General features: G+C 39.6%; 1 protein-coding gene across 12 annotated transcripts in view; it reads right to left on the bottom strand.

The window, feature by feature from the left end:
• Positions 1–234: 234 nt before the first annotated feature.
• LOC146315653 (mitogen-activated protein kinase kinase kinase kinase 3-like) overlaps positions 235–26,784 on the bottom strand; it is a 50,244-nt gene continuing 23,694 nt past the window's right edge. For 2 of the 12 annotated variants that reach the window (XM_084736649.1, XM_084736653.1), the window contains 23 exons: positions 24,196–24,274; positions 23,971–24,029; positions 20,430–20,492; positions 17,417–17,469; positions 16,948–16,986; positions 14,291–14,365; positions 11,050–11,101; positions 10,497–10,875; positions 8,446–8,552; positions 7,374–7,415; positions 7,051–7,135; positions 6,817–6,896; positions 6,608–6,668; positions 6,359–6,476; positions 6,125–6,183; positions 5,771–5,874; positions 5,204–5,375; positions 5,015–5,083; positions 4,789–4,881; positions 4,509–4,579; positions 3,905–3,960; positions 3,741–3,794; positions 235–2,085 (listed from right to left, as the gene is read on the bottom strand). In XM_084736649.1, the coding sequence (XP_084592775.1) occupies positions 1,998–2,085; positions 3,741–3,794; positions 3,905–3,960; positions 4,509–4,579; positions 4,789–4,881; positions 5,015–5,083; positions 5,204–5,375; positions 5,771–5,874; positions 6,125–6,183; positions 6,359–6,476; positions 6,608–6,668; positions 6,817–6,896; positions 7,051–7,135; positions 7,374–7,415; positions 8,446–8,552; positions 10,497–10,875; positions 11,050–11,101; positions 14,291–14,365; positions 16,948–16,986; positions 17,417–17,469; positions 20,430–20,492; positions 23,971–24,029; positions 24,196–24,274 (2,058 nt within the window). In that variant the 3' untranslated portion in view covers positions 235–1,997. The remainder of the gene's footprint in view (positions 2,086–3,740; positions 3,795–3,904; positions 3,961–4,508; positions 4,580–4,788; positions 4,882–5,014; positions 5,084–5,203; positions 5,376–5,770; positions 5,875–6,124; positions 6,184–6,358; positions 6,477–6,607; positions 6,669–6,816; positions 6,897–7,050; positions 7,136–7,373; positions 7,416–8,445; positions 8,553–10,496; positions 10,876–11,049; positions 11,102–14,290; positions 14,366–16,947; positions 16,987–17,416; positions 17,470–20,429; positions 20,493–23,970; positions 24,030–24,195; positions 24,275–26,784) is intronic. The other 10 variants (XM_084736650.1, XM_084736655.1, XM_084736659.1 and 7 more) reach the window with 7 other exon arrangements.

The raw sequence follows: 26,784 nt of genomic DNA, 5'->3' as shown, positions 1-26,784 counted from the left end.
TCTGCTAGAAGTCACTGCTCAGTGTTTTAGACATTAATGGTTCCTTATGAAGAAGCTGAAACATGGTTATCTACTATTATGCTAGCTCAAAATCTAAATACACCAGATATCTGTTATATTAATCGAGTTTTGGAAGCTAGTAGAACAGAAGCTAGCTAACAGTGGGAGTTGGTCCTTGGACTTTTTGTTTTACTCTGTGCAGAACATACGTTTTATCTGGTCTAAATGTGATCGTTTCCTAGTTTGACAGATCATTTTCAAGCAGCATCTTGAAATGATTCTTAGCGTTTGTTTTATTCTCTTAGGAGCACCACATGGGAGGTGTTTTCTCCAACTCCACCCACGTGGAATTCCACAGAAGTTGAATTTAATGCTAGAGCTGATGCTAACAGCTAATATACAGTATATATACCAGGTTTACTGCATAAATATAAATGATTTTTTTCCTTCTGTATAAATCCAGTCTTTGTCTTGTTTTGCTCTTTTCAAGTGGCCTCAAGCAGAAACACAACTGTCACCTGTTAAAGACCAGATCTGTACATGATGCACTTGTATGTGCATAATCTATGTCTATGCACACACACATACACACACACACACACACACACACACTGTGCATACACACAAGGTCATATATTATAATGACATCACATTTGCTTGTCAAATACCTTTTTCTCTGTGCAAATTTTTAACACCAGTGGTTCAATAAAAAAAAAAAAACGAAAAAAAAAAAGAACAAAGTTTTCTGATTAAAACAGCATTTAAAAAAATGAAAAGGATTTCGTCAAAACAGGAGAAACAAACTTAAAAAGAATTTGTAACGTCTGCTGCCCTGACGACTGTTGCTATGGTGCAAACGAGCAGGAGGTTTTCGATGGTGACGCATGCAAAATGAAAAATGACCAATCAGTGCTGCTTCCTGTGTTCACTCAGTCCAATCCTGAGCTCCAGATTGCTATTAGAGTAATATCCGATTACTAGAGCTGTCCACCTGGGGAGACTGCAGGGGGGTTCTGTGCTTCCAGACCCTTGTCACATGATCGGGGAACCAGGAAGTGAATTTACAGCTCCTGCCACTCCTCCACGCCTGTCTGTCTGTCTCTGTTTGTCTCCACAGTTGTACAGAGCAACTATACACACGCCTATCTACATGACCAGTCTTTTTAGTGTTCGTCTCTGTCAAAAAAATACTACATTTATATTTACAACAATTAAATAGAGGTCAATTAAGCACTTGTGTGGTGTGGTGATGGGTACTGGAATTCGATGCTAGCAGAGGTGGCAAAGCTAATTAGTCTATTTTCTCTTTTTTTTTTATCCTTTTTTTTTAAAAAAAAAACAAAACAAATAAAACAGGAAAGCCATCCTGGTTGTTAAAGTTACATCATGCCACAATAAATAAAGGTGTAGTTAAAAAAAGGGGAGAAAAGGAAAGAGGAAAGGACAATGAAGGTTTTCTGTGCAAGATGGCTCTTCTGTGAAGCTTTAGCGCAAATAGCAGTAGCAGTAGTAGTAGTAGTATGTGTAGAACTAGTAGTAGAAGTAGTGTTGAAGTCAGACTTCTGTGCTGGGTGCTGTTTTCCCAGTGTGCAGTACGCACACTGGGAGGTGGGATGGTATTAGGCGGGATTCTGGGTTGAATTCACTCTCGAAAGGTGCAGAGAAGAGATTCCCTGACAATCTCAACCCAAACCGGCCTTAGATCGCCAGTTTTTTAAACCCTCGCTCTGTCAGAAACGGCTCCACGACCTGACTACAACACGCTTAACTAATACACATGTAACACTGCGGTGCGTTTTAAATGTCTGCAACTAGGAATCCACATTCTGCACCCACGAACGGCTCATCTCCCAGCCGACAGGAGGTTGGGTGGGTGGGTTAGCAGTGGGGGTTGAGGGCTGAGTGTGTCTCCCGGTTGCTCACTCCCTTGTTTGCATTAGTGGTAGGCTGTTTTAGAGAAGTGTGTTTATGTGCGTGTGAGTCTGTGTGCGTGCGTCTCAGTAGCTGTTTTCGTGGCCTGCCAGGATGTAGAGGTTGCTGTGGGCTGTAGGGTTGTCTGTAGGCCTGCTCTCCAGCACCACCACCCTGCAAGACAAACACACACACACAGTCAAAGGCAGAAACACACACAACATCCAGTTTAGTTTCAAGGGAAGGTAAAGCATTAATCAGCCTTTATTCCGCCTGTTAATCCCAGACTTAAGCAGAACCCAGGTATTAGTTTTTCTGACATAAATAAAATACCCTGATGAATATGAAGCGTTAAGTCACAATAAAAGCCCAGAATTTACTGTAGTAATATGTACAGACAGCCAGCAACCCACGCAGGATATGGTCCAGCCCTGTAAAAGCTCTGTTATTTGGAAAGAAGCAGCAGAGGGAGGTGACTTGTTCTGATCATAACCTGACCTGAGGAAAACTGGAAGAAAGCTGTTAATACTGTTTTAACAGGGACCCAAAGGCTCACACACTCGCACATCATCACTCAGAGGGACTCAGCTGCTCAGTAATGGGACAACAGACACCAAAATTACCCAGTCTACACAACGTTATTGGTAGTTCAATAATTACTGGCAACATTTACTGCCCTTAATTCAACACTAGAACTGCTAAGACCGTCAGTTTTCAAATTCTTGTGCAAAACGTGCAAAAATACTGTTGAATAAAAAAAATACAGAGCTACTGGCATCCCATATTTCTTAAAAAGTGTTTGTATTTTCATTTAAAATGTTTTTTTAAATAATTTACACAAAAGGCAAAGAAAATGTGGTCATTTTTTTACCTGTTTCAGTCATATTGACAGCATGCATGTTACAGTTATGTTGTTACTTTTTTTTTTGCATACTTGTAGATGCATCTTGATTGCAACTATCATTGTCTCTGTCAAAGTAACTTTGTAAGTGGTCTCGAGTGCTATTAATTTGCCTACATTAAACTACAAGTAATTAATAAAGAATTGAAGAATTTGCATCTATAATTTGTTACCTCTCAAATTTTGACACAAAGTACCCTTACTTAAATCAAATGGCAAAGTTTTTTTGTTTTTTTTTAACCAATTTAAAGAAAATACACAAGAATGTCAAAAAGTAGCAGCGGAAGCAACCACCGCAGCTACATACACAAAACGCAGGCCACATTTGGAGAAGAAGTAAACAGAACAAAACACCTGCTGGAGGTATTATATTATTATATCACTACACATATTACATTAAGCTGTATGTTTCTATATGCTATTATGTTTTAGATAAGCTCATTTCCATCCCTTTCCTGTAGGGTAGTGACTAATTTCTATGATGGTTCTTGGAGCAAATTTGTTAAAAATGTTGAAATAAAATGTTTTGTCGTCATTTTAACGAATTCTACATTACCCTAAAACGTGATGTTTATTACGCTACAGAAAATACTGCTGTCAATATGTGTAACCATTATAGTTTACTCTGAGTTTTTTAAAGAACATGCAGTTGGGTATTTATCATGAGAGATGATAGATTGAGGAAAATATAGGCTTAAAATGGCCAGCAGCAGATTAGACAAAGATGATTTTTGTGTCTTTATTGTCACGACTTAACAGGTAAAATCCATCCAAATCTTTGCTGTCTCCTGTAAGACACACTCTCTCCTCCTCTTGGACAGTCTTAAAGCTCCTGATCAGTCACATCCGGTGTCAAGCAGACCATGAAAGTCCCGACAGAAAGAGGCAGAATTTTCAGCTGGCAGTAACCAGCGAGCAGTGAGTGTACCTGCGCAGAACGAGGCTTGCGTCCTCGGCCTCTGGATCTCTACAGTCAGCACGTCTTCAGTGGTGAGACATCAGAGAGCATGTTAACAGCGAACTAAGTGTGTGTGTGTATGAAGTAAGGAGGAGTGTGTGTGTGTGTGTGTGTGTGGGGGGGGGGGTTCTCACCTGTCTGAGCCCAGTAGTCTGAAGATGCGTGTGCTGTCAGAGATCTCCTGGGTGATCTGATGAATAAATGATGAAAAGAGAAAAGCAGGCGGAGAAGTGCAAAGTCAAGGTCAGAGCTCGCCAGGACAAATCAGTCCACATGTATGAAATTGTTGGATTACTGATCAAATCTGATATTCTGACTTCCACCTTCCCCCTTTTTCTTTTCTTCTATTTATCTTTTGTATTTTTACCATTTTTTATCATTTATACTTTTGTTCTATTCAAACCATAAATACCTCAAGATGAAATAAAGTTTTTTTTTTTTTTTTAAAGTCACTTTGTTAAATTATCAATAAGCCTTGTACATACAGCAGGAAAATTGTGAGTTAGATAAGTTGCTGAAACTAAAATAAAAACTAAGTAAAAAAAAAATATCCATGTTTTGGGAATTCAGCAGCAACATGATGATAATCACAATCCTATTTCAGTCTGAGATTAAATAACATCCTGCTATGTTACCTAAAAGTGAACATCTGCACATGGTACAAAGGTCACTTTAACTGTGTGTTTTCTTCTTAACTGGGCACAAACACACACACAGATGGCTCAGTACTGATCTCACCTCATTGGTCTTGAAACTCCGCCCCTGCATGCCATGCCTCCAGAAGGCCAGGACACTGTCTTGGAGACAAACTGGAAAGAAACGAGGGTAAACAATAACAAAGATTGTCATTATGATACACAAACGAGCTTGTATTGTATAAATCCACTAGAATATTCTACAAGATTCAATTACATATAATTATGAGAAATATTGCTCATTCTTTCAGTTCATGCCCCTGAATCACTCTGCCTCCATATTCATGTCATGACTTATATTTTTGCTATTTATTTCTCTTTACCCGTGGATTCGATCTGGAAGTTGAAGGTGAGCTCAGCTGACAACTTCCTGCTGGATTTCAACCTTCCCTGGAGGTTCACTATCTTTATACACCCTGCAGAGAGAAAGAGGGAGAGACGGAGAACGGAAGAATGAATTTCTTGTAATATCAACTGCAAAAGATTGAGGTAGTGGAAGCTGCACAGTGCTGATGGACAGACGTGTCAAAACATTTTCATGGTACTCACTGTCGAGGCAGACTAGGATAGTGTCTCTCTCTAGTTGAGTGACATGGATCACACACGTCTGTGGTGTGTCTGCAGAGGGAAAGATGACAGCAGAGCACTTAGTTTGGCCGCCACACAACATCTGGAACATCTCAGAGCAAATCAAGTGTTGCTGCATTCACACAACACAGCCGGTCTCACTGTTCTCACCTGCTTCTGTGAACCAGGAGGAGGTAGAGTTGGGGTTGACGGTGCCGAACCGGACCACCTGGTTGAGTTCGGTGCCTTTACTGACCGCCACACAGATCAGAGGGTAGGTCTGCTCCGGGACCACCAACATCTCAAAGACCTCCAACGGACACGGCAACGGGAAGTCGATGTTCTGTCCAGTAGATGAGGAGACAGTAGGTAAGAAAGAGAAGTTGCCTCTGTTATCTCAGAGGACACAAGACTATTGACAAAAAGACAGGAAGTTAACAGAGTGTTCTGCAAGAGACTGTCATGCTTTTGACAGAAATCTTGCAATAGTGTAATATTTAAAGAAGATGAAAGTTCATCTGTATCACGATCTCCTAAAAACCAGGGCTGGGAGAGAGTACTTGAGTTTGGAGTAGGAAGTAGAAGTACTGACAGTGCAGCTGAGAACTATATTTGAAGACTGCCTTTTTAATCATTTTAGAGCTTGAACTTTATAATCTCAGAAAAGCTTTGATACTAGACCAGGCTTGTGTCTCATGTTTATACTCAAAGGAGCAGTTTTAAAGAGCAAACACTGACCTTGATGAGCATGAACTTCTGCATGGACTCCACCCACTCCAACAGCATGACACTAGACTGAAAGGCTCCACACAGGTACTTATGGCCTGTGTACGGGTTACGAACTGCACGGAAACAAAACCAGTTTTTCGTCAACAATTATAATGGTTTCAGCTTGTAAAAAACATTATGCACTAACTCTAATGTTTCTATGGGATAATAAACAGATTAACATGCCACTTTTTTATGTAGATAGGCGTCAAAGGCCATATTTGATCACAATTTAAGAAAGTCAGTCTTGCAGCACTGCAGAGCCACAAATTGAGCAGTACGACTAGTGACAAAATATGAAAATCCTTCTTCACTAAAACTCACCTACGCAGCACTTTTGGCACCCTTTAGTGTCTGGAATTTTATTGGACACAGCAAACTTCCTATAAACAGAAAAACAAAGAAATCAGTATCCCTCAAAAAAAAAAACCAGATGCACCAATGATTCAAACTGTTCTGTTTTCACTGGAAGTTATTTAAATCTCATGTGACTGACGACAGATATGCAGGATTACAGTTCAGTTGGTCAAAAGTTTAACCTCCTGTTCGGAGAGTTACCTGGGAATGATCTTATCAGGCAGCTTGTGTGTGGGAATGGCTACTGGTAACTTCTGTAACTGCCTGGCCTGTTCGAACAGACCAGTGAGACTATGGGAGTACAGCTGAGAGGCTTTTCCTGGAGCGGAAGAAAACAGAAGAGGTTAAAAAAAAGAGAGAGATCAGAAAAGACGATGCCAAAAGTGAAGAATGAATAATCGTATATTCAACATCCAAATGATCCCATCACACCGACATGTTATAGCTCACCAGATATGGAAAGAAGACAGTTGTTCATGACATATAGCCAAGTACACCGCCGAGGAAAGAGCTGCAGACAGATACAAGGTAGAGACAGGTGCAGTGAATGAGCATTATGAAGCAGTTTCAAAGGTTGAATAAATGTTTGACTTTTTTAACCAACCCACATTTCATAAAGTATATTACTACTTTATTTAATGCAGCATCTCCAGTCTCACCTGCTCCATCGAGGTCTCGTGCAGTTCATTAAGGTTTAATGTGTAGATTCCCTCTTCAGCTCCGAATATCAAATACTGGTCTGAAACACAACAAAAAAAAAAAAAACATTTGGTCACTTTTTAGAGAAAAGCAGCAGCTCACACAAGACAACACAAAAAAAATTACCTCAGGAAGCAGGACAGTTTGGTTTAGGATGTAACTAATGACACACTCATGACGCCATACGTCATTACCTCTGGTGTCCGGATTGATCCAGGAAGTGGCACAGTGGATCTTCAAAGGACAGCCGTTGAACACCTTGGAGAAACACGCACCCATCTGCAAACATGAGGAGGAGATGAAGAAATATGATGCAAATGATGAGCTCTGCATACAAAATATGATGCTCAGACACAGTGTTTTTTTTTCTCCTATGAGTGTTGCTATAGAGTAAAAAATAGAGTGAAATGCAACAAAGACTCCTACAGATTTCCCATACAAAAATTTGTGTTTCTCTGCACGACACCATTCACAGTAACTGTTTTCTTAAGTAGAGCAGAAAGAGGCTGTTACTTACATGGACCTTGGGTGTAGGGGGGAGGCCGTTACTGATTGGTTTCTAGAACAGACAGAAGAAAACACGCATACAGTTAGTCAGCACTGGCATATGAATGATCCTGGTAAATCTTAAATACAGTGTCACAATTTGACAAGCAGAGAATAAATGAAACTGAAGGTTCAGCATAATTTAAATGACAGAAACTAATTCATATTTTTTGTCATCAAAAGGGTATAAACACAGCTTCCAAAAAAAAAAGAATTATCGTTTTTTGCCTTTTGGGATCCCCTTCCTTTCCAGGTAGAATGGGAGAACAGAGACTGAGATGGATTTGTGCTTTTATTTGTTTATAATATGCAACATAGCAGCTTTTCAGCAATTTCCTGTTTCTCGCATTATGTGAAACTGCAATCTTTCCCCCAAAAGGGGGTGTGGCCTTGACAAGTGGGCTTCAATGACTTATTGCTGGTCTGATGTATGCATTTTGCAACACTGGGTTGGATTCACAAAGACTGGACTAGATTTAGACTAGTCTATAGTGTTGTGACCAGTCTTCTGCTCAAGGATTAGTCTTTTGCAAGTTAAGACCATTCATTTCTAACTTGCCACCAACAACAAAAAAAGAGGAAAACATGGCTTATAATTTGTGGTTTGCTAGCATTATTATGGAGAGAGTAATAATTTCTTTGCATCTTGTACTATATTTTTTACGTCTTTTTTTTCATACTGTTACAGTCTTCGCTAAATTTTCCACGTAAAATGTCCTTGTAGCTGTTGAATTCCTCCAAAAGACATATTTTCTGCTGGGGTGAACAGAGCTGAGTGGCTGGATGCGGTCACTCCATCGGTCATTCTTTTGTTCTAATAAAGGTCTTTACCCAGAATTCATAACTGCTTGGTGCAACGGATGAATTTAGACATCTATCTAAAGTCTGACTCTCTGTCATATCTAAGCCAGAGTCAAAGTCTGTGTTTGTGAAACTGGCCCATTATGTCTGTTATTAACAGTTTTAGTAATGGTTTCACTGAAAACAATTTTTTTTAAATTTTCCTCAAAGATCTCTGGAGGTGTGGAGTCAAGCCCACTTACCGGAACGTCCTTCTTCTCTTTCCGTATGGGGACACTAGGGGGCATAGTGGACTGCCTGTCTGCTGGACTGTCCCTGTCTCCAGTGTGAGGAGAGTTCAGCCCATTTCCTACAACAACAGATACACAACTCAGAGTGTGATAGAGAAACAAGAGACAAGGTGAGTGTGTGAATATGCAGCTGCGTGTTGGTGGAAAAAAGTGAGCAACAAAACATAAATAGACTAAGCTGCACACTGACACTTATAGTTGGTTTCAATGAGTGCAGTCGAATCTGCAGGACTGACGACATATAAGAAACAAACTACTGGGAGCAGAGAGGGAGGGAAGGAGGGAGCAGACTAGCAGGAAGAATACAGAGGATCAAATATAGTCATGAGCACAGGAAGGTGTTAATGCACCACATATAACCTGCTAAATAGTAGATAGTGATCAATACTGGTCATTTATGACCAGTAGGTTTGTCTACCACTCAAACTCTCTGGCAAGTAACCAACAAATCTTCACACCCTGTTCTCTTAAGAAGGTTTGAGTTGGCTGATAAAATGCTAAAATATCTTTTTTTGCAATAGCTTGTATCTGGGGCTATGGATAAAAATATTTCCTGTCATGGGAAAACAACACTCACACACATATGCACACACACACAGTGCAACTCCACTGATGTGTGCTTGCTAAAGGCTTACAGAACCATTCCACCATAACTGCATATTTCTAATTCAATGTTTTTTCATGTATTTAATGTAGGGATGCACAATAGTATTGGCATGTGATCAGCTGATAAAGGCTTTAAAATTAAATACTGGTATTGACCCAAAGCAAATACTTCTATCAGTATCACTGATAAGATGGTGCTTTATGCACACGTGATGCCAGTATGTCTGCAATGTGCAATCATAATGAGAAATTTGTGTTTTTGTTGTATTTGTACATTGAATTTTATGTCTGCATCTGCCAGTATCAGCAACCTGCTGAAACAAGTTGAAAAATATTGGAATATCAGAGGAAATCCAACATTGTGTATCCCTGAATTTAACGTTAATGTTAATCTATGTGATCCCACTGACCAAAGTTACTTCAATTTACAGTATCCAAATACTTGGTGTACATTTCTCAAACACAACCAATTTTTAAATTCTCCACAAAAGAGATCTGCCAAATAACAGCCAACTCGTTATATGAACCCAACCTTCTCGTAGTCAATTTAGTGATCAAGCAGACTTTTAGTTCCAAGGTAGACTTTACAGAATTGTGGCTTTTATAGAATGAAGTTTTCCACCAGTGGAAGTAATGAAAATATAAACTAAAAGATCTTTTGGCGTGATGTAGACATTATAATAATACAGGGAATATCCAAGTACTCCAATCATACTGGATATTTTGTGTATTCCTTGGTTTGGTTACAAGAGTTTGTTTCTGTTCCTGTTCAGTTTCTATCTCTCATGTGCTGGTCTGTTACCATCCAAGACAAACAACTGTTTGAATCAATGCCTTGATGTGACTGTTTTTAATGTCTGGAGTTACTTTTTTGAATTAACATTTAAAAAGCTGCTAACAGGAACAGGAAATACCAAATTTAATCAAAATAAAACAAATCAAAAACAGAGAAACAATATTATTAGAAGACACGGGAGCAGGGATGTCTGTGTATACTAGTATTCAAACTGAAAGATAGATATCAGACTTCATTCCTGATGCCTTCATATCACTATCATATGTTGTTGCCTGAGTTCTGATGAGCCAGGACGATGTTTTCTCCTCTTCCTTCTTCCTCCTACGAAGCGAGGGGCAGTGGTAGCAGACTACTAGCTTTTGATTGATTGGGTTAAACAACCAATCAGACTTCACAAAAAAAAAATGACAAACACTGATACTGAGCAGGAGCTGATGGACGGAAGGAGCTACAAACAAAAGAATTTGAAGGACTGTTATTAATGGACTCATGGAACAAAGAAATCAGACTACGTGGACTGACTAATGGGAGACCACACAACCAATCGGAGGGGAGGATGGGGTCTGTGGACACTACCGATCTATCAAGTGGCTGCTCTTACTCTCTTCCTTTTCCTCCTCTTTTTCCTGCTCCTCTTTCACCTCCTTCAGCACCTCCCACGCCTCCTCCAGCTCCTCCTCTGTGTGAGGCGTGTGGAGCCACTCCCAGAAATGCCTAAAGCTCCCATCATCCTCTGGGGCAGAGTTTTCGACGTCCGTGCGTTTGGGGCTCTCGTTACCTAGGCTACTGCGGCGGTGGGGCGGCAGCTTCGGGGGCGGGGGACGTGGGGGGACGTTGGAGGGCTTGGCGGGGCTCGGCGTCTCTGGGACTGGACAGCGCTTGATGGTCCCTCCCCCTCCTCCGTCGTCCTCGCTGTGTGATTGGCTATCGTCATGTTTTTGTTGTTGCTGCTGTGGTTGGGACGAGCAGATGGACTTGGGCTGGAGGGAAATACAAAGAACAAAGCGTCAGCTCATTTCTTATGTTCTGGACAGTAAAATCCTTTAAAATCTAAAACAACCATGTGACAAAATAAGACTAAAATGAACTTTTACATCAATCTATAAATGATAAATTACTGAATCTAGCTGATTGATGCCTGTGATTGTTTGTACCTTGGGAGGAAGCGGAGGTGGGACCTTCGGCCTCATGATAGTGCTTGATTTACTGAAGAATGAGAAGACAAACACTCATAAAATAGACTAACAACTAATGTTTATTACAACCAAGAATTGCACTGAAAACAATATTCACATTTGTCAACATTTCACCACTGAGGCTATGGTTTAACTTGCCATTTCAAAGCAGTTTTTGCATTGATCATACAGGACAGATTTCATAAGATCATATAATAAAATAAAATCGGAAAATTCTTACTGCCAGTTTCAAAGAAGTGCCTCTATTAAAATCTAGTTTGTATTATCTGTTATTTTATGGAGTGATCAGATATTAAAAGAAACCCTGAGATAAAATGACAAGTATAACCATAGCCTGACACTGAAACAGACAAGAGAACTATTTCCAAAGGTTAAGCACTACATACAAAGTGAAACTAGAGGTGATACGAACAACTACAGATGGGGCATTTATAAAGTCTCTGAGAGTAGTAGAGCTGACAGTGAAAAAGTGTCAAAGTATTTTTAGTGTTTTGAGTCTTTGAGCTTTTCTCATTTGAATCAAGCAAGACCACAATTTTAGGTAAACGCCTCTCAAACTGAGTTCCACCAAAAAAAATGATTAATTTAATCAAAGATTAATTCTTACTTTTATTTCACAAAACTAGGCTTAAAATTAGTACAATGTTATACAATTAAAAACTAATCTCAGCTTAGTAAATCTAAGTTTATTGATGAAACAGGCTTTGGTTAATATGAAGATGCTTGCTTACCCAAATTACAACTAAAAAAACAGTTTGAGTGCTTTTGGGACACATGAAATATAAAAGACGGGGGAAACCATCAACTTTTGGCTGCTCTGTTCCTTAATAAAACATTATTTTGCTTTCTAATTAGCTATAAAGTTAATTACCGCTAGCATATTTAGCCTCATCATGGTGGCTCGGCAAGAGAAGATCTAATTTCCTATCATTTGAGATAAATTTGCTGGCTGAATTAATGGATCAATATGGCCAAATTACAGAAGATTAAAAAACGGACAGCAGCACAGTAAGGAAAAAAAGAAGCTGCCTGGCAGCAACTGGCAGACTGTTTGAACGGATCAGCTACAGTCAAAGAAAGAAGAGACACATCATAAAACTCCAGTGGGTTAGCTCTGTCCCTTAGCTTTCTTTGATGAACTTGATTATTTTAAGTTAGAGTTGTAACTTAACAACTTTCGAGTGAAAGTTTAAAATTAATACTGGATCACATTTTAAATTAGAGTTTAATGTTAAATATTAACTAAGTTTAGAGAAAAAACTAAACTGAGGTTAAAGGAGAAGCACAAATATAATCTTTTTCTCTTAAGCTAGTATTAAAGTTTGCCGTAACAGAATTAAGTTGAACCATCATTTAATTGGGTTTAAAAATGAATCTTGGTGTAACCCAGCTGTAATGTCTTAAAAATGATTCAATAAATCAGAAAAACCAGCACTGTATTCACAGAGACTTTATCCGTTTTGCCTTACAGACTGCAGACTTGTCGAGCCACTTGTTAATAACGGACAGACAAAGAAGCAATCAGAGCACACAAATCAAAACAGAGACAGAGAGCCAATCACAGTGAAGAGAAATACAGAAACAACAACAAAAATGAGACACAATGATTCAGCTGAATGATGGTCAACAGATGTACGGCTTACCCTCCTCAATGTAAACTTTATCAGTAAAAACTGATCAGTTATCGACACAGTATAGTTCACACCTCTGAGCTTGTTCAGTGTTTAACATTGAATTGAATGTGACATGTGGTGGGTGGCAAATGGCAACAACACAGTGTCAGGTGAAAAATTGGAGAAGTTGGCCAAAAAAAAAGCATCTAGAAAGACTGGAAAATGATAAGGAGCTTGTTTGTGACTATTTTTGGATCTGGATCAATACTGGTTTAGTCATTATCAAAAGCACAAAATATTTTTTAGTGACAGTGAGCTACAGAATTAATGATTTTTGGTATGGGTGTTCCAATCGGTCTGCCGCAGTCACTAACAGCCAATATTCCTTCTAAATAGTCTGATCGGTGATATCAAGGTCAGTCAGGGGAGCCAATCAGATTCCATTTGGTGAGTAAATCTGGAAAGGCTATCTGACCGCCCGCCACACTGGCAGGAATGTGTTTGTACAAACAGTCATGTGATAGAAACTATGCTGAGAGTCTCTACAAAGTTTTGGTGTCATTTGCAGGGGTGCTACTTCAGTCCTCTGCTGTGTCATGGTGCATTTAGGGTCATACGACATGAGCTTATTCAATATCTTTATAACCAGGACTTGTCATTCTGTTTCTATTTTTCACAACTACTGGTAGCAGTAAATCTAAAAATTCAGGGTCTTTCTATTTTTGTTATCTCTGTGCTGTGTGTGTGTGTGTGTGTGTGTGTGTGTGCGCACGCTAGGCACCAAGGCCTATTTGACTGCAGTGGAAAATATATGTCTAGAAGGAACACTCTGGTCTGCTGCAGACATTTGGCTTTTACACAATGAGGGATGAGGCTGGACGCCAAATAAACAGTTTTATAGAGGCAGGAGAAGACAGAAGGTGCGCGCGCACACACACACGCACGCACACACACAGCAAGGAGGCACACAGATGGCGATGCAAGTGGAGAACAAAACAAGCAACAACAAATAAGAAGTCAAGGTCATGAGGATCAGTTACAGAGGCACCGAAACTACACCCAAAACTCATATTTTAAGCATCAAAAATAGCTGAGAATCAAGTGAAAATTAAATGATACGATGTGCCAGAATTTGATATGTGGCTGGGTTTATATAACTACAATGTTCCATTTAATGCTGTGGACCTAGTCAAGGATAAAGTTATTCCCTGTGCCTGTGTATTTATGGAGGTAAAATGTGGAAATATCTGACAAATAAACAACAAAAAACCTCTATATTAACATCCTCCAGGTGAGTGATTAGGGTTAGGGTTACTGTTAGTAGATATTAAACTTCACACAAGACAGCATAGAAAACACACAGGCTGTAAACACACACAAAAACACAGGTGGCAAATGTGGCGTGATGGTGGGGTATGCTTCACAGCAATGCGTGGATGAAACTGTGGCAAAGACAGGAAGCCCTCCTCTGCGTCTTACTCCTCATCCTCATCCTTTCCTCTTTGAAACGAGGGAGGCAATGATGAGGAACGAAAGAGAGACGAAGAGGGAGAAGCTTCCAGTTCTAAGACTGGGAGAGAACTTACTGAGTGTGAGTTTCATCATCATCTGCACCATCATCATCCTCATCCTCATCATCCCCTAAGTGTGCCACATGGCCCCTGGGAGAGGAGGTGAAGATAGGAGGGTGGGGAGGAAAGGAGGACGGAGGGTTGGGAGAAGGGGAGGAAAAGCATAGAAATTGAGGGTCGAGGGAGGGAGAGTATAAGATGGGAAGGTTAAGGGAGAAAGGGAGCAAGCAAAGGTGACAACGGGAGGAGGAGGAAGAGGACAGAGGAGGGAGGGGAAGGGGAGGGAGATCTGAGTGAAGCTCGGTCCACAAACTACCTCTAACCCTTGAACCCTGGCAGATCTGAAAGGACTGAACAGATCCAAACAAAAAAAGAGAAGAGCTCCCCAACAAAATCAATAAATCACTGGATGGATGGATCTTTCCTACAGACCTGAAAAACCAGACAACAGCTACTAACAGATACTTCTAAGCTCAACTGCACTGTTTAAACCTGTACAGTCCTTACAGATCTACACACCCCTCAACAGACAACCTCTAATCAGTCAATTCATAACAACTTAACCACAATTTATATCCCGTAAATTCTCAAATATTTATTTATCTCACTAATTAGAGACATCCTGATTTTCTGTTTTATAAACATGTTTTATAATGTTTTACTAAGACACCTCCCTGTTTTCTAATCTGCTGCTATTTCAATTTCCTCTTGATGCAAGCTCAGCACTTCCTCTATGTGGAGGTGTTTTGAATAATTCAGTATTATGTACATTTCCAGAGCATTAATTCTATTAATACAACTACTGCAGGGCTGCAACTAACAATTTTCATTAACTATTAATCTGCCGATTATTTTCACGATTATTCAATTAATCATTAGTCTTTAAAATGTGATAGAAAACTACAAAAAATGTTGATCACAATTTCTCAGAGCCCAAAGAGCCATCTTCAAATTGATTCTTTTGTCTAAGCAGCAGTACAAAACCCAAAGACTTATCATTTACTGTCTTTAACAACAAAGAAAAGAAGCCAATCCTTACATTTAAGAAGCTCAAACCAACAAATATTTGACATTTTTGCTTGAGAAAATGACTGAAACAATTGATTGTCAAAATAGTTGGCAACTAACTAACTAACTTTTATTTTGATGGATTAATCAATTAATTGACTAATTGTTGCAGCTCAAAACAACAGAATTATATCATATCACAACTATACATCTCTTTTTAACAGAAATATTGATCGCCTTCACTATATAACTGAATGAATGAAATTATTTTCTGCAAATATTTTAAAGTAAAAGTCTACCTGGAAGGAGGAGGATTCTGTTTTTTAAGCCATTATTTAAACACCAGCTTTTATTTGAGAATTTACAGTAATAACAAAGCACTTCTATTTTGAAACACAGCACCTTTTCCTCATGGACAACTTTTCAAGAATGTCTAATTTATGAAAGCCTCAATTCAAATCAATTTATTGTACATTTATGCCATCTAACTGGAACCTTTGATTACATGCCATATATTCTTTTTCTTGTATGTAGTGTTATAAAAAAGCAACAGTCTGAACATTCAGGACCAGACCTGGATCTAAAAGCCTCTGTAAATAAATGCTATAATATTAGTTTGCTATCACCATATCAGAATAAAAAACATCTGTTTGTTACAGCTAAATAGGAAAAAGCCACTTTCATCTACTTTTTAGGTGATTGTTGTGACATTCTGCCACTTGTATTTACTTCACAGTAACATCCACATCACAGGCACTAATATACACTAAAAAACATGAACTGCATTTTATTCATAAATTGGTAAACTGTTGATCGACTGTCCCACATTTTCTGACACGGGAGATGTAATGATGAAGTAACCTCAAAGACTGAAACAAGGTCACCGTTATCTACTCTACTGCAAAAGAGATAAAAATGGGTGCAACTCACACTAAAGAAACTAAGTGTAGCCAAATAGCTTTATATAATACTTTTAATTTAACACTATATATGTCAAACATTGACTCAGGAGACCTGGCTTTTAAACAATGAGGATTTACAGGGAAATAAATTGACAAATTTAGCCTCTAGTGTTGAAAAGGGAATGCTTAGAGGACATCTTTGTACCCTCTGTTTATATGTGTGAAAACTCTCTGTATACTTGTAACTCTGCAGACCAAAGAATTCAGTGAAACACATTTGTCGCATAAGGAATGTCTCATACGAATAGCAAAGCACAAGAATGGTGATAATCATTATCTATGGGGCAAGTAAAAAGAATGTCTCCACAGACTTGCCAGTAAAATTGCTAAAGACACCCACTGCAACTTTGGCTAAATAATTGTACACGCGTGCATGTGTGTGTGTCTGTGTGTGTGACGGCACGCATGAGTGTGTGATTGCGTGTGTGTAAGCCATGCTCTGCAGGAAGCCCCTATGAAGCACAGCCGTCTCTTGATCACATCAAAGCGTGAAGCAAGCCGCAGCGGGAAAATGAAACCCACAAGAATCCAAAGTGCCGAGAGCTGTGACAGCCAGGAGTCATTACAACAGCGTTAGTTGCGTGTGATTGGCCAAGATTAGTCCTGCCATTAACAATGATTGGCTGATGGGTGGGTGTAGTTAGAACACCAGCAAATCCGGAGGTCGTGGATAAATCAAGATACAAGAGGGGTCTGACTTACCTCTGCTGTAGCTCCTCCTCCACAGATTTGAGAAGACTCCTGTTTGTTGGAAAAGTGAGGAGAAAGGTATAAATGACAGAATATGACAAAGATATAAAAAATAAATATCAGATTTCTGAATTAATTCACTGACACTGACAATCTACATGCTTTTAGTCCTTGCCAGACTGTGGAGGACATTCTGTTGCCCTGATCTGAACCTGAGCTTTCTGCTTACAAAGCACACTTGAAGGCTCACACCAACACACGGCTTACAGAACATCCCCGAGCTGCAATTATGAATAAATCATCAAACCTGCAGCATGAAAACTCTCTAGATCTCACATTCTGTTAGCCTAACTGCAACTGCAGATAAAAGGATGAGAGAAAAATGAAGCATCGGAGACAGGAAGGTGTAAAGAAAAAGAAAGAAAGAAAAAGAGAAAAAGACAGTAAGATAGAGACAAGATACAGTGAATGAGAGGCTTACTTGTTTCCTCCCAGTAGACTTGGTGAATCGTGCCCATATTCCAACTGCAAGTCCTACAAGACAAACAAATTACATTACAACTGTGACATAATACTTCATAACAGGCCAATTAAAGAAAGTGTAATGTGTTTGATTCCTTCAGAGACCTAAACAGGGCTGAAGATCTTGGCTAAGTGCCAGAATACATACAAACATACACACAGTGACTACATCTGAAATGCCTGTTCCACTGCCAAATTACTGCAGGAGCTGCTACTGCGGTGGCTGTGGTGACAGTTACAGCAGCCTGCACTAACACCAATACCCCCAATAAAAACAGCAATTTCACCCTACGTTTCACTCATAACCACAGACATACACAGATGTACACAGCTAACTGTGCATAGATCTCACTCTTGCTGAGTTCACATTGTGGCCTAAGAATATATATTAATAAGAAGATATTAGCCACGATACTACCAATGATACTAATTAAGGTATCGTTCCATTTAGTGTAATAGAGCCTTTTCAGTGAGCCAACATGCACAACAGCAGCTCCCTGACTGCATTTGACCTGAATGGAACAGAACCTGAATCAGTATCACCAGTAACGCCTGTGTTTATCCTACTGTTTCATGGACAAATGGATGCTGTGAAAAAGGTCTGCTACAGGTTTGCTGATCCAATAAACACTATAAAATAAAATGTTAGGTGCAAGATAGTTAACTGAATAATTTAACCAAAATTGTCAGCGTCTCTTTTTCTCACAGATTTTTCTGGACTCCAATAGAGTAAAGCAATTGCTGTAATCCCACTTAATCATCATTAGAAGAAGTAACGAGAATAGCAGGTTGGCACATGTAGATATCTGCAGTATTTTTTTTTTTCAATTTCTGCTTAGTTGATATAAGACAAACCAGTTCTTGACAACCTATTTGGCTTGTGACGACCTAATATGAAGCAACATTCACTACTGAAGCTGTCATCGTGTTACGGCCTCTGTGTGAACATGAACCGAGGCCAGTTCAACTGAAGAGTTTCATTTTAAGCCCCAGGCAGACTGGAGTAACGAGTATTTCACAAGAAAAAAGCAAAAATAGAGGAGAAGCCAGAGAAAGTAAATATAAAAAATTTAATACATGTTTTATGCTTTCACTAATGTTAATTTGGAGACCTAATTTAACCACTGAGCCACAGACTAAAGAAAATCAAAGCTTGAGTTTAACCCAAAGCAGTAAGTTGCAGCAGCAATCAGAGCAGGGTTGTATTATAGTGTGGGCAGTTAGGTTTTCCAGTTTTCTCAATACCTCCGCTCCCTCTACTCATTCAGTCTCTTGTCAGACACCACGGCATGCTCTCTCTCTCAAACAAAGACTAAATGAAGGAATCGCTATTTCACAGCATACACTGCAGCCAGACTCAGACGTCAAAGCTGGTTACATGAAATAAACCAAGTGATAGCACCCAGTTTCAGAGTTATTTCAGGCTGAGTTAGTCCAGCTGGCGGTGAGACGTCACTGTAGGCTGGTTTATCAAAGATGATAACAAAACAACGCAGTACATAAGCAGCAGAAATGTCAGATAGGCTGGACCACTGTGACCAAGTATCTTTGAACATTATAGTTTCCAGAATTGACAGTGTCACCATGATTCAGTCTATAGCTAACAGACAATTAGCTGATGCTCGTTGGCTATTTAATTTAATAGAAAATACTACACAGAGGATGTGCCAGATGTGAAAAAAAACACAAACTAACACAACCTAGTTTGTCCTGCAGCAGTCTGAGTTATGCATCATTCTCTGATTGAAATGAATGATCTATTAAAGTCCAGATGAAATGACTATTTAGCATCTGCATCGTGACATATTGCCGATTGAAACAGTATAGGCAGGCAGGACATAACGTTGGGAGGAATTTGATTTGAATGGTGAAAAGTGGGCGTGTCATAACCCAAGCTCTGTGCTGCAAAAAGTTGAAGCCTGATAGGTGGGTGGACGTCATGATATTAATGGTTGGTTTAAGCCTGTGTAATTACATGTCATATTTTATTTTACAAGGAGAAAACAGGATTTTGAAATAAGAATAAAAAGATTTTTTGAACAGCTGCACAATATGATGTGTGGGATGTGGACTGAATGGGTTAAAAAGTCACTGTTCATTTCATCTCGACTTTAAATAAAGCCACAATGTGAATGCAGCATTGTGTCACCAAAACACCTTTAAGATAAAGACAAAATACAACAGGCATGCAGAGGAAAACACACACAAACACACAGACAAACATCATACAGACATGCACGCACCCACACACAAGAAAAAGGCCTCATTGCTCTGATCAACTACAGGACGAAAAGAGGTTAGAGGACATATAAGCAGTAGTGTACGGAAGAGAGACAGACATTCTGAAGAGAGAAATATTAAGAGATGTGTAACAACAAATATCAGATACAGCAAATATTAAAAGTTCGAGTGTGTGTTTTTAAATTTTGATATAAAAAGCATTAAATTTTGTGTGTATGTACTGTATAGCCAAAAACAGCAAAAAGAACAACACCACTAAGGACTCTTATCACCATGACAACTACAACACCAGTTAGTGAGGCAAGAGCCAAGGCTGGAAAAAGATGAACTAAATGAACAGAAACAGATGGATGGACCAGAATAGATGGAACAAAACTGTGAAAATGAACAGAAATACATGTTGGACATGGAGCAGCCAAAACAAGCAGCACTCTGGAAAATTAATTAATTAAATAAATAAATAAATAAATAAATAAATAAATAAATAAGAGGCAGCAGCAAGGGCTCAGAAAGCAAGAGAGCCAAAAGAAGGACATGAAGGACACATGTCCTTCAGAAACAGATTAAAAATAAAAGAAATATGGAGGGAGTAAGACAGAGGTGTAAAAAAGAAAGAGGCATAAGGTTAGAGAAATGAGGAAAGATTGGAAATTAAAAAGAAAAAAGGTCAATGTAGCTGTCAGAGGGAGAGGCCGAAAGATAGAGAGACAGATTGACAGAGAGAGTACTACCAGATTAGATCTCGCGGTATAGTAGAGCTCCTCAACACAGTCCAGATAGGGCTCAGAATCACACTGGTCAGCAAGACAGAGCGAGAGAGACCTCAGTTAATACATTAACCCGGACTGATGGAGGGAAAGGGGAGGGATGGAAGATGATGGATGAAAAATGGATTAAGGCCAAAATGGTCTCTGAAGTCTGTGCCTCAGCAAGAGGAGAGGACAGAGGGGGGAGGGAGATACTGGAATATTAATCTGAAAAGCAAAGGGAATAAACAGGGGTAGAGACAGAGGAATGGATGGAGTAAACTGGTGTAGATGAGGGTTTAAAATCAGCAAAACAGAGGAGGAGACATATAAATTGCATGAATCTGTCATAAGTGCTGTGTGAAGCTTAAAAAAAATCTAAACAAATATAGATACCTTTGTGTAGCCTCCTTCAGTGAATAAATAACAAACTAAGTAACCTCTGTCATATTCCAGTAATGTTCTTGGCACTATTTCTCTTGAATTGAGACCATATGTTACCTTAATCAAAGTTCCATTGTGTCGCTATGGGCGTGTTTGTCTTGTTACTCAATGTTGCTCAAGCCATTGACTCCTTGTATCATCTGTGAGTCTCTTATGAGCAAACGATGCCAAGAAATGCTGCTGCCAATCCTTCTGACAACAGTGACTGACCTTTCCTAATTCCCACCCTTTTTTTACTCTGTGCTTCAAAGACAGTTCAGTGAGCTGGGTACCTCAGTCAACTTTCTCCCTTCCTGTTTCCTGTACTTAGATATGCCACATGCTAGGCTTGTCTATGTTGAAAAGAAAACCCATCAAAGTGACATATAGTCACATTTTAAGTTAACTAAGGCTAAGACTAATGCTAGCTAACTGTCTAGCCAATGATTATTTAAGATTTTTACCTAATTAGCTAGCATTTTGCTAACATTAACTATAAAATGTAACTACCTAGCTAAAGATTGATGTAGATTATCTAGCTTGTTAGCTAGTGTTTTACAAACAGCCTCACACACAGCATGTCGAGGTACAGAAAACAAGAAAGGAGAAATTTTACCAAGGTTCAAAAAGGGACAGAACTTAGGAAGGGTCAGTTGTTATCAACAGTATAACAATATTAACGTGGTAATGATTTTTTGATTTTTTTAAATTCTACATATAGCCTACATATAAACCAAGCGAGAGAGCAGAAACTGAAGGACAAAAGGATGAATGGAGATGACTGAATGACAGAGCTACACTTTTTCAGAACATTATTCCAAATTGATGGATAAATAGGTAGAAGGCCAGAGGAAAGAAGGACGTATTTTGGGACAGATTGTCTCAGCTAACTAGAAGGGAGGAGGAAAACAAAAGGGAGTTTGTGGAAAAGGTGCAAGTGCAAAGAAGGACAGAAGAAGTGGGAGGGAGTGAGGGACTTAAAACAAGACACTGTGGTTGGGCATGAACCTGCACCATCCCATTTGTCCACAAGTAAAACTTTTTTCACCAGCTCTAAAAGTGATGGGCAATAGAAGAATTAGCTTTAGTTTCTAGAAAATCAACTTAACAAGCTACTGAGGCTCAAACAACACACATTTTTCAAGGCCACTGCTGAGTTTTGGACCAAAACTGGAAATGACCGTTGTTTAATGTCATAATCCAGTATAAAACATACATTAACAATTTTCCTGCTAACAAAAACCAAGAAGACATCATCTGCCCCTGAATTTCTATCTAACCTGGAAGATATGCATCAAACCAGGCTTGTAAATCACTAGACACTACAGCAAGAAATGTCATATTTGCAGTGCTTTACAGTTCTTGTTGCGTCTGCGTTGGAGGTTGCTGTCTGACTGTCAGGTGTAACCACCATGCCAAAGACAGAAGGAAGAGGGTTATTTCTTTATGCAAATACACCCACTGCTACATCTGCTGTTGATCCAGGTCAAAAAAGCTCAGACATTGTTCTCTCTAGCCATGTCCAACATTGAAAGGGAGATCCAGGTGGGTCACATTACAGCCGAAATTATACCTTCCCCTTTGCACATATGCGAGGGTCTGCTAGGGTCTGTGTGACGTAAATTTCGTTGTATGGACTCTGTGCAGACAACTCCACACCCCCAGTTTGTGTGACTGCATGGGCTCATCTGGGGACTTTCCTCTGTGGCCACTACAGATGTTGATCTACTGTTCATGCATGGAACTCTTCCTCCAAGCAGACTCCAGAAGGTAGTATAAATAGTATAGATGTCCATGGTGTCCACAGTGGTCTCTGTATGCGTCAGTTAGGAACTATAATAGAGCCCTGTCCATCCAGTATGTTCTGGGTGTATCCAAGGGTCTCCTCCGATTTGGACATTCCATGAATTCCTCCACAGGAAGGTGTCCAGGATCTTGATCAGATGCCTGTACCACCCCATCTGGAGCCGTTAGAAACAAAGGAGAACTGGTTCTCACTTTGTGCTTCTTATGGGCATCTAAACTCCTTACCTTGTCCTTAAAGAAGAGCCAAGACACTCTGCAAAGAAAACTAATTTGGATAATTGTATGCACAATCTCAAGCTATACAGATTTTTTCTTACATTCCTATGTAAAATTGCTTTTTATTGGGCCAGTTTGAAGGATACTGTTATAAGAGTAGTGTGGCTTCCTTAAGAAATAGACTTAGCAGTGAGTTGCCAGTCTGGCAGTAAATGTACAGTACAGGTTACAGTGTGTCAGTTAATAAACGCTGCTGTTTCTCAGGACCATGAAAAAGTCTCATCTGTTGTTTCCCAACTGCTGGAACAGTGAAGAGGGTTAGCCCCGAAGTAAGTTGAGCAGGAAAGGCTAACAACAGCAGTACCTTTGTGCCTAAAATGTCGGCTCCAGTATGACTGCATCCCTTTCAGAAATGTTGTAATCCAGGTTTGAACTGCAGCGCCTTCCTGGAGACGTGGTAAAATCCATGATGATAAATCCAACACTGAATGTCTTCTCTGATTATTTATCCATTTTTCCATCTTGTTGTTGGCCGCACTCTGGAAATCCCATGATGGCTTGGCCTCAGTCTTTTGATCAATCAAAGGCCGTATTCCTGACTTGTCCATAGCTGAGCCACTCGTGTATTAATACATCCACGTGCTGATCTAAAATATAGTGTGAGATCGACCCTTCCAAAATAAAATCTGCCATGATGATGGAAATGACCTCAACCCTGTCGAAGGCATCATGTGACCACAGTATTGGTCAACTTACATGCTCTCTGAAACAGGTTACTCCAAAAATCAGGTTAAGATAAAAAAAAAAAAAATAAATCAGCATGCAGTGCATTAATCCCACCAAAAGATTTTGGGACTATAGATTGGGACATACCTATATAAGTTTTGAAACTACCAGAGTGAACTATGTGGATGGGCTTCTTGTTTGTTTCAACACAGACTGACAACAACATGGATTGGTCGGGGTGCTTCCTGTGATTAGGTGAGGATCAGCCATGCTGGTGCTGGTGAAGTGAAAACCACCCAAACACACCCTCACCCACACGCTCACACCTACACATATGCCACAGTTTATTACTCACCGGTTCATGATGAGGTTCTGTTTCCTTTCTCAATGGAGGATCAAACTTCACCTGACCAACTGAAGAAGATAAAGTAGGAGACAGAAAAACGGGTGAAAACAATGAAATTAAAAAAAAAAAAAGAGGACATGGTATTGGAAAATGCAGTCTAAATAGAGAGTCCCTTCTGTGTAGTTTTCTGACTGAAAGTGTATTTGTTCGTGTTGACCTTGTGTATGAACTCACAGTTAATCTCAGACAGAGTCTTTCCCTCTCTGGCGCTCCTGCTGGTGGAACGAATGCGATGAGGAACAGAGACCGGAGACTATCAGGAAAGAGAAAGACACACACACGAACACACAGTCAAAAAGCTGTTCAAAGACACATACATAGCCTACATGGTACTTGAGAAAATTACAATAGGTTTTAAAAAAAACCCTAATCCCTCTGCTATTTCCTGTGGGTGGGATATGATGACACAGCAAAACAGCCAGCCGCACTCTGCAACCAGAAAACCAAAACATAGCAACAAAGTGGACGGAAAAGACAAACCTTCCTGGAAACAATATCAGCATTTCCCTTAGTGTTGAAATAGCCCCCATGAGTGCCTGTAAAGTAATATATCCTCTATACGTTGCCTAAGATATGACAGAGGATAGTCTTTGAGCGCCATAAAGCATGTTGATCACATATTTTAATATAGGCAACCCTTACAGCAAACAGCTGACCCCAGCGGTCTTGGCATCACACACTATCTACTGATCTGCTCTCTACGAAACTCTACATCATGTCTTCAATATTTAGTCTAAAACTCGTCCTTGTCAATGAACTGTAAACACAGCAACCTCAAACCATGCTTGTATAGCACTGGACAAACACAAACCAAGACAATACAAAAATGCATCCATCAGTTTACTGCAGAGACCCTCTAATAGATTTAATAGATAATAGATTTAAGGCCACATCTTATAGGTGCAATGCGGTTCAATATCATAACACACAACTCATGGTTAGTAACCGTAATGGCAAAGGTAGATGTAGATGGCTTCCATAACTGACATAACTGAGCACCCCCCACCATTTTCAAAATGCATCCTGTATCCTGTGTTTTAAAACTGCCAAGAGGAAAGATTCTGATTGTTCAAATATTTCTGTAAGGTCAAAGTTACTTAAACTGACATCAGCCTTGGCAGTCAAGTGGACAAAGGCAAACCACAATGTCAACAGTATTTGTCTGGAAATACACTTCGAAGTGGACGTGGTGAACTGGAGTGTGATGATGTCACATTTTGGTAGCCATCTTCATGAATTGAGCCATTTCTTTATTGGCCAGCCGCTGCCACAGAACTAGAATGAAAAGATTTGTTCCTTATTGATGACATTTAGCGAGCAATTATGTTGTCATGGAAGTAAGCAGCACTAGAAAGTTGTAAAATTCTATACAGAAACTAAAGGAATAATTTGATATATTGGGAAAAAACATTTGAAGAGTCAGAAGAGAAGACTGATACCACTCTCGTGTGCAGTAAATATGAAGCTGCAGGCGGTTGGCTTAGCATAGGAGAGCGAGTCCCAAACCTTTTCAGCTCGAGAGCCAAAGGAGAAATTTGGAGTCTCCCCAGGACCCACAATCACAAAAAAAAACCACATAACTGATTGTAAAGTTTCTCACCACCTCATAACAAACTTGCATTGCCCAATCAAATGCTAGAGGGCTTTTTACTTGAACTTGTAACAGCAGTAACTTTATCATGACAAACGGGAGTAGATCAAAACAAGACTTTGTACTTAAATATTATATTAATGGCCAACATTTCCCATCATACCTTGTTGCTGGACTGAGTAGTTTGCTGTTCCAAATGTAAATATTACTTTTTGTGTTTGTAAGATGTCTTTTCAGAACATGGTGGTCTATGTTGGTAGTCTAAGTGCCATTTTCGTGCTGGTTTATAGATTTAACCATCAGTGAGGTAGCTGTGGTGCTGTTTCCTAACTCCAGCTGTATTTTACTCCTGTTTTCACAATTCTTGTCCTCTATGCTGATGTCACTGAGAGCTGCTTCTTGTCTCTTATTTCACACTGCCTTCAGCTAGTCCACTTCAGCTAAAGGCCTGTTACCTTCTACAGCTGCAGCTGACTAAAGGTCCCAGTTACTAAAGAGGGTTTGCATGTGACTGAGTCATTTGGTGACCCATTTTGGGGTTGTGACCCTAAGTTTGAAAAAGACTGGCACTGTCATATAAAGAGAGGAAACAGCCTGCTTGGCTCTCTCTGCATGCAACCCTTCCTACAATAAAATTTTTTAGATTTTGATACTTTTGGACAACCCAAGACTGTCTGTTTTACTGTTTTTCCAGTCATTATGGTAACTTAAGCTGTTGGCTCCATATCTACCACACAGACAAAAGAGTGAAATCAATCTTCTCATCCAATGCTTAGCAAAAAAATCAATTAAGTCTATTTCCCAAATTGGATACTAGTAACAACAAAAAGCCCTACTAGAGCCATACTAAAATCAACAGCAGTGTGGTGTTCATCAGGTAAAATTAAATGTTTAAAAACTGACGATATTCCATAATGATTATAAAAATATAACCACACCAGGTGATGTGCATGTCGGCAGAGGAGCATGAATACTAAATACAAGTATGTTAAACTGTTTATGCAACTGCCATGATAATCCATCAGCTGTCCCAATGTCACATGCCAATGCCAGTTTCCATGACAACACCAGTAGACACTGAGCTGAATGGAACTCAAGTTTCTATTCATTCAGTTCTGTGGTCCTCCCCCGAGAGAAGAAACAACCGCCACTATCGTTGTGTTAGAATGACA

The sequence above is a fragment of the Lutjanus erythropterus genome, chromosome 14 (genome assembly GCF_056507025.1).
Source record: "Lutjanus erythropterus isolate fLutEry1 chromosome 14, fLutEry1.hap2, whole genome shotgun sequence".
NCBI classification, from domain to species: Eukaryota; Metazoa; Chordata; class Actinopteri; order Lutjaniformes; family Lutjanidae; genus Lutjanus; species Lutjanus erythropterus.
The sequence above is the reverse complement of the archived record's forward strand: the minus strand, read 5'-3'. Positions and strand labels throughout refer to the sequence as shown.